Source organism: Habropoda laboriosa, unplaced genomic scaffold, assembly GCF_001263275.1.
Source record: "Habropoda laboriosa isolate 0110345459 unplaced genomic scaffold, ASM126327v1 scaffold203, whole genome shotgun sequence".
NCBI lineage: Eukaryota > Metazoa > Arthropoda > Insecta > Hymenoptera > Apidae > Habropoda > Habropoda laboriosa.
The window spans coordinates 1,247,574-1,256,193 of NW_017100358.1; the positions used below are offsets into that span (position 1 = coordinate 1,247,574).

At 48.8% G+C, this 8,620-nt stretch overlaps 1 protein-coding gene across 1 annotated transcript in view; it reads right to left on the reverse strand.

Annotated features, from left to right (window-relative positions):
* The window catches only part of LOC108574682 (homeobox protein abdominal-A homolog), a 31,389-nt gene extending 23,793 nt beyond the window's left edge, over nt 1-7,596 (reverse strand). The window contains exons 1-2 of the mRNA XM_017937306.1: nt 6,843-7,596; nt 2,463-2,495 (exon numbers count right to left, since the gene is read on the reverse strand). Coding sequence (XP_017792795.1) covers nt 2,463-2,495; nt 6,843-7,596 — 787 coding nt within the window. The remainder of the gene's footprint in view (nt 1-2,462; nt 2,496-6,842) is intronic.
* Nucleotides 7,597-8,620: the final 1,024 nt, after the last annotated feature.

Here is an 8,620-nt window from a genome sequence, read left to right on the forward strand (position 1 = left end):
GAAAAAGAAGCGGAGAGAATTTTCGGAGTGAAAAAAGGCGATTTATCATGGTCGTTGCACAGTCCATAAAATACGCCACGCAACGTTAATAAATTTCTCGAGAGAAAGAGAGAACTGGTCGAATAGCCAGGGTGGAAAAGATGGCGGGACCGTGCAATTGTCGATGCAAAAGAGACCGGGAAAAAGAAATACGCCACAGACGTACGATGCATAATGCATCGTGTGTCCCCGGGCTAACGTTGATTCGCGTACATAACTTCAATTACAATTAGCCAAGCATCCTGGAGGTCTCTGTACGACATTCCCACAGGTATTTCGGCTGACGCACCCCAACTTCCAAATGCATTAACGTCACGTCTCCCTCGCGCTCTCCGACGAGCGTCAAACAGAGGATGATGGTGTGTGCCGGGGAGGCTTACTTATCTTTCACCATAGCAACCCGAAACCAGCTTGCACAGTCGTGTTTGTAAAACATGCAGCAGGTTCGTCTGTAACATCGATACCACGCCGAATCGCTGACGAGTTTCAGTCGAAGACGGTACTTCGATTTAAAAAGATCCTTCGTCGTAACACGGTTCGAAAATTACCCACGATAATTTGGGAGCTGAGGAAAAATTTTGGAGATTTAACTGGGCATTGTCGAGGAGCTGTCTTAATTTTCTCATTGGTATTTGCTTCTTTCCAGCACTTCGCTGGAATCGAGCTTTAGACGTCAAGCTGAGACTTTACACACCCGGAGCCAAGACACCCTCTTAACTTCCTCGTTCTTTCTTTGCTCCTTTTGACGAGTGCGGACATTTGCCTTTGAATGTCTCTAGGCGCACTTCAACTCTCTCTATAACGTCGTCGCTGTCTCGTGTGGTCACTGATGCTTCTAAAAATTTCAGGGACCAAAAGCGACCCCATAGCCAAGGCTCTCCCTTAATTTCCTCGCTGTCGTCTGCTCCTTTCGAAGAAAGGGCCCGATCCCCCAAATAATCGCGAAATAAATCGAAATTAAGAAATAATTGGCTAAAGAACAAGTTCATCCGACCGATAAGCGGTCCGTGTGGTATACAGACAAAAGCCAATTGTGTTTCGTTTATACGAATAAATTCGGATGTGAATCAGCCAGTCGGTTAACTGTTCCCATCGTACACACACCGCGCGCGCAGACTTCCTGCTGTAATCACACCGTATTCCTATTTGAAATTATGATCCGGCGAATGTAAACAAACCATCGCGATAAGTCGGACGGTTGAAGTTTTAATTTCGCCTAATCGCTATTTACTGCGTCATTGTGGGCCCGTAATAGGCCATATAAAAGATAGTCACGGGGATAATTTGCGGGCAACATTATCACGGTGACGACAGGTGTAGTTGGCCGTATACATGTCCTTCTTGCATGCGCAACTAACATAAATGAATAGGGTACCGTAGAGGAGGTACGGGTAGAGAGAGAGAGAGCACGTGCTAAACGTGGCGGCCCACGATTTCGGAGTAAACGACCTCTAACCGGCGGTGCCCTTGACTCTTTCTTGACACACTTCTCTATGGCCAACGTTCTCCAAGGACACTTCTTCTCTTTTTCCTTTTTTTTTTACGCCGCAATGAATCCGCGAACAGCGCCATCTTATAAAAGCGACAACTACGCGAATCATCTTAACAGGCGGAGGGGAGACAGAGGGAGAGAGATCAAACGGGAGAAACAGGCGTACGAATTAGCTTTAAAACAACTTATTCCACGGGTATATCGTTACCGGAGGGGGAATTGTCAGAGTGAAGTTTAACGACGCGCGGACAATGTTTTTTATCGCTCGATTCTGGCTACGAAATTTTTACAACGAGGAAAATCTCTTTTGCGGCAAGTGGTATAGACTGGAATTTTTCCCTTCCTCTTTCTATCTCCGGCGAATGTCGCACCGGAGGAAAGGAATTCGATTTCATTCAAGCTAACCTGAAATTCTGGTAACAACGTCGTTGGTCGATCTTTGTTTTGAGAGAGGAGAAGAACACCGGGCGAGGTGACGATCGTAAAGCCGGAAATTCGAGCGGCGGTTGAAATAGAAGGGGCGAAAAAGTGGTAACCGTCTCGTACGATTACGCATCGTGAATGAAACCGGCTCTTACGTTCGGAAATATGGCTGCCATATGTGGCGGCGGCGGCGGCAACTCGCACTTGGGAACAGATTCGTCCCTACGTTCGTATATCTCAGTCCTCGTTTTACCTCGTTGCTCCTCGCCCTCCCCAACTTAACAATCTACAACCGAACCGAGATTCTCCAATTCTCTCGAACTCGCTGAACGGAACGCGGCTTAACAGCGAATCGAAGGGGTTTCTCTTTGTTCGACGGTGTCAGAAAGGCGGAAATCTCGTCTCCAATATCGCGGCGCTCCTCGACGACGAAAAGCAAAAAATTCACCAGCTAAAACGTTTCAGCGAACAAAACTACCGCTAGTGTTAACAATAAGATGGTACTCACCGCACACGACTCTGTCGAACGGGCTCATCCAATCTGCAAGCAAAAATAGAAATGGTCGTGATTAGTTTGGGCGTGAATTCGAGTCGGTAGAAATGATCTGCTGCTTTAAAACCCGCCTCGTGAAAAGCATGCACTTCAGATAAACACGCACAGACACGGGCAGGCGTAAGTAAGTACACAGACTGACGAAAAGTGTGTAGGAAACGTTCGAAGAAAGAAGATGCAAAGAAGAGAGGGAAACGAAGAAGAAGGCGCGTGTAAGCGAAACTTATTCGAGCGGATACGCAATTAGAAAGTAGGAAATTCGCGGCAGCTCGACACGCAAAGCTCTCGGTGGTAACTTGGGCCCAGTGGAAACGAGGATTAGAGGCGCGATCGTGAAACGTTCGAGCGTACCTCGGCCTCGGTTAATCCCCAGTTTCCCACTGGCATCTCTACCTCGCCGATTAAACGGAAACGTCTTCTGGATTAGAGTGGAGCGTTGATCTTTGTCGCGACCACGATCGCGACGCACAACCGATCTCTCGATCAAAGCGGACGTCGAGAGGATCCGGCGAGATCTCGCCGCGTGTACAATCTTGCGACACGAGAGTGTCTCGCTTAGTAGGCGCACCGTGTACACCCGGCTACGACTCTAATTAACGACTGGCGCGTTCGATCGCGAGACCACTATCCATCCGGCTTGGGATTTATCCCAATAAATCTCTCTCTCGAGCGCGTTACATTCGAGCGACTACCGCGAGAGACGGCGTTTCCCTTCGTTCTCGGCTCGTAAAGTTATTCTTACGCACTCGTAAACCAGATAAGGACTTTATTGAATCACGAATAGAGACTTCTTGCGAACGTTGCCCGATAAGGCTACCGCGCTAAGATGAACAAGGAACATGTTTCTCTCTATACTTCTACCTTTCCTCTCTCTCTCTCTCCCTCTTCCTCGTATTAACACTCAAACGCAAATATTATCGACGATGCGTCGTTCAATAAAAACTAAAGACGTTGTAAATTGCACGAAAGTACGTGTTGAGAAAAATCAGTCGCCATTTTGTCCCGTTACGATTTATCCGCCGATTCCGACGTTACTCTGCTCGTTCCACCGAACATCACACGAATAATATCAACGAAGAGAATCGTTACACTCGTCAAAGATGGCGAATCCATTAGCCGAATTCTTTGCCGAGTTACCAGTTACCGTTAGCCGCGGGCAAAAGTTTCTCTCCCTTCAGAAAATCCCCGCGAGACGACGAACGTACGACTGAAAGCTGCCAAGGAAACCGTACAGTTGAATTACACCCGGTGGTCAAGCTGGTTATGAAGGTGATTTACGGTAAACGTTAGCCACGTTAGAACGAGCGTTATCCGCGAATATAACGAACAACCTCCCTTAACTCTGCCGCTGCGTTTCTATCGCGTATGGGAAAAATGCACGAAACCGCCGGTGGTTTAATACGCTTTATTGTCGAGGCGTTGATAGCGCGAACGGGCTGTTTGGAAAATAATTTGCATACACGCTCGACGATTACGACTTCATCGGGATGTAATATATTCGATACGCGCTCGCGGCAAGAGTGTATCATCGCGGTGTTACGCTCGTCTATCGAATTTCCTCGCCTGTGCAAGTTTAACAAACGGAGAGTTAGGCGACGTTCGTTCCTCGTGGAATTTCACGGGCAGATATCTCAAGGTGATATTATTCGGTCGGAGTGAACGATGGGCGGGAGGACGTCACAACGGCGGCCATTTCGCGTGAAATCGTGCCTCGAGAACGATTATCGTTCTTGTCAATTCTCGCGCGTCGCCGTTGTCCGCTAGTTGAAATCACCGTCACTCTCGTTACCTACTCGCTCGCTCCACGGATAGAGAGATACCGTGGGATCTTTCGCGAAACACGTTCGATTCTCCCTCGTTCCTACGCGAACGCGTGTAGCAGGTGGAAAGAAAAGGGCGCGCGTACTTCGGTACAGCCAATTATTTCGGATCGGTTTATTTTCGTTGGTTCGCCGGTATATTGACCGGAAACCTTGAACCAGCCTACCGTCTTCGTTGAATCCTCCGCGCTGGCAATTTATTGGCGTCGCCTCGAGAATTATCCGCGGCGATAACGTGCGCGAAAAACAACGAGGACCGTTTTAAAAATACACACCAGGCAATTTTCGCGCGTGTCAACCGCGAGAAACACGAAAACAGAGGAGCTCCGAGGTTGCTAAGTCGCGAATACATCGCGGTAAAACACCGTCGGCACTTTGTTCCCACTAATACGCACGGGGACAAAGGAACTGCTACAAGCTTGTACCCCAACGATGTATTATGCGGAACACGGTGAATAGCCGGTCGCTCGAACGAGCTGAGATTTCGCGTCTACGATGATCGTGTCCCTCCCTGCCGCGCCATTGTCTCGGTAAATTGAAAATCGGCCGGAAATTTCGAGTCTAAATAATTTTCCAATTTCATCTGTTCCTTTTGTTGATCTTCGAAGCGACGATAGTACTCGACGTGACGAACAAAACGAGATTTTTACGTAAATTCGTGTGCAGGTCGGCGGGATTAGCTGGCTTTTTACAATCATGGAAGTTTCGAGTCGCAATATGGCGGCGGTATTTTCGAGTCGCGACGCTGTTTAGATGGAGAGGACGCGCACGAGCGACACGTTTGGCCAAGAATAATCACGTGCAGGTGGTAATCTACTGTTCTCTGGTATATATACGTAAGATTTCCTCGAGATCTAACGGCGGCAATGTTAATTGGGCTGTTACTATCAACCGGTCAGGTAGATATAAAATTTTCTCTATACTCAACACACGGTCGATAAGAGAAAACTGGGTTGATGTGGCAAAAATTGTAAGCTGAATGTTTATAGGCCGAGGAGAGTAAGTAGGCTAATCTGTTAGGTCGTAACAAGAAGCCGAACTTATTATTAATATACCGCTACAATTAGCTTTATGGGATATTTGTATTCCTAGTCCATGGTAAAGGAGCGCTGGCTCGAGCCCGGGCTTTTAACAGATTTTACGAAGCATTCGAGGCATAACAATGCTCCGAACGACTCCGCTTCGTAGTGCCCCCCTGCAGAAAGAATAACTATAAACACGTGTACCGTAGGTCAGTTTCCATCGTTTCGAGATCCATAGGTTCGCCGTTTCCGACTAATCCGTTGTTTTCGCGTTCCTTTTTCTTCTTTACATTCTCTCATCGGCAAAAGCTGCGAAAGAATGCAAAGGAAAACTCGTATCCTCGCTACCGAAGCGACTCCTCTCTGGCTAAAAAACCGTAATACGTAGAACAGAGAAAGAATTTTAATATAGACGTAACTAAAGATTATGTATCACCGTGTTCGTTCTCTTTTGATCTCGATGGGCCGTAAAACGATATCGACACTGATTTGCATGAGACAATGAATCGTATCAAGCTTGATTCGTAGGTTTGTTAAATTTACAACCGTGAGATGGACACACGACGAGCGCGTTTTTACTTGCAAATTCGTGCCGTCTCTCTGCGTGTTTCTACTCTCAATAAATACAAAACGAGATGGCACGTTTGTGTGTTAACGCTACAGGAGCCGCGGCTGTTATCGTTATCTCCGACGCATTATTAAGAACAACAACATCCGACGCTCGGTCGTTAAATGCGTGCCGATATACCCGACAAGAGATCATATACAAACAACAGGCCATTCTCGCTGACGCGATAACGTTAATTCTATTATTGATTCTGCTCGTTTCGACGGACAATTTAGCGCTTATTAACCGCGAACGATCGAGCTCGAAACGCCGGATCTATCTTGCCGAGCGACGCTTATCGTCCGTTTACATCTTTCCCTCGAAAAGAGGAAACGCTAGCGAGCCGTTTAACAGCCATAACGATCGCGCGATACACGCGGTTATTTGAATGCCAGCAGTTAAATCTCCGACCTCTATATCCTACATGAACGTTTATCGCGAAACAATGTTCTGGTTGCTACAGAAAACCGTGCTCTAACTCCTTCGGCGTGCAGAAACAAATACTCGAAGAAGCGTCTACGATACATGCTGCATTGAACGATGTTTCATACAGAGAGAAAGATCGAAAAGAAATACACGTTAAGCTAGAGAAGAGTATAGCGCCGTCCAAGCTTTACTCTCATCCTCAGATAAAGAAAGTTTCGTCTTGAACGGTACTGGCTACGAAAGAATAATCAAACGACACTTCACACAGAAAGAAAGATGAAAAAGAAATGCGTGGACGGTACTGGAGAATAATCAAACGACACTTGATGCGGAAAGAAAGATGAAAAAGAAGTACACGTTAAGCAGGGGAAGAGTATAGCGCTGCCCAAGCTTTACCCTCGTCCTTAGATAAAGAAAATTTAGTCTCGGACGGTAGAAACTATGAAAAGAAGGAACTTACCGGTGATAGACATCCACGGATATCGGGGAATGTCCGAGATACCAGGTTGTCCCGTGGTAGGTTGCTGGCAGGACGTAAGAGGATCGACGACGGCCGATGCAGCGGCAGCCTGATGATAGAACTGTGCAGCGGCGGCCATGGATGCGGACGCGGCCGATACAGCGGAGGAGGCTGACGCGGAGGACACCAAGCTACCGGGTGTAGCTCCGTTTTGATGATGATGACCAAGGGTGTAATTGACCATTGGATCGGCGGAGGACGGCGCGACGTTTCCTGTGAGGCTGGCGGTGTAACGACAGGACTTATCGCCGGCGGTCGCGGCGTCGACGGCCGCGGCCGCTGCCAATGCGGCGCTCGATGCCGCCGATGAACCGAAACCCGGCACCATGCTAGACGTGGCACCAAAAGCAGCCGCCGCGACAGCTTGCTGCTGCTGATGATGGTGGTGGGCCGCAGCCGCCGACACGTAAGGATACATACTGGATGTGGTTCTAGCCGCCGGTGACGTCGATGCGGAACTTCCTGAGTGCTGAGGACTCGAGCCCGTCGGGCTTGGGGAATTATGCTGTTGCGCGTAATTCACTGCCGCGGCCGCGACTGCAGCCGCGGATAGGCTCGATTCTAAACTCGCGGTGGCAGGACTAGTTGTACACGCCTGGATCGTGCCGGGATTCGCGCTCGAGAACAACTGTTGATGATGAAACTGCTGGTGGTACTTAGGTAGCATACTATCGATTATGAATTTCGAACTCATATCGGCAGTGGCCGGTTCCGATTAAATTACGGACTCGACACGTCCCGATGCCGAAGACACGCCCGGACACGGAGACCGGGTTGAGTGTCTCAACACCGACACCGTGCCGGCAAGTCTGCCAGCTGCTTCTTCATTCTCGCGCGCACTTATCTTCTTCACGTTAATTGTCACTGTCTTGTTTTCCTTTCTTAGGTTCTCTCTCTCTCTCTCTCTCTCTCTTCCTCTCTCTCCCTCCCTCTCTCTCTCTCTCTCTCTCTCTCTTGTTTCGTATCCCTTTAACACCCCTATGCACGCACAAAAAATGACCTTCTTCACGTTACGCGTCGACTTGTTGTTCGTCACTTTACGTTACAGTCGATCTTGGTGGTTGTCGTTCTTCTTCTCCCCGATCTACCGACTTGTCCATCTACTCTCCCTTGTTTATCCGTTACCTCTGACCCCCACTTTCTGATCTCCACTTACGCAACTTTACACATTATCACAGGAACGAGAGCGAACGCGAGGATGGATATCGCGCGGTGGCGGTAGGCGGGTTATCGATTACCGGAGGGAGAGCGTTTCGCGCGACGGCAACAGACACACGATGAATGCTCCCGCTTCGAGAGAGGTTGTTGTTTTCCCCTCTTCCACCGTGTATATTACGTGGTCCTTTAGGTTGACGGCAGGATGGTAAGACACAGAAGAGGAGAACGGAGGATTCGCCGATTCGAAGGGTGGCACGACGTTACGACTCGTAGGATTCCTTTATGGTAATTACGATTCCTTCCACATCGGGACGAGGCGCGACAATAAAGCAGCGGGTCTTTCGTCGGCACGGGCCCACCCAGCTGATCCAACGTAGCGGTCCCAGCGAAGGAAATTGGGCTGCGACGGTGAACAAGGCGACGGCACGCGGAGAGAGAAGAGAAGAGAAGAGCGTGGCCCCTGTCAGGTGTTAGAAGCCGTTTCTTGCGTACTTCTCGGATAGTCGACGAATCCTTTATGGGCCATGCATGAAGGTACTATAGCCCCCTATCCCGAACGC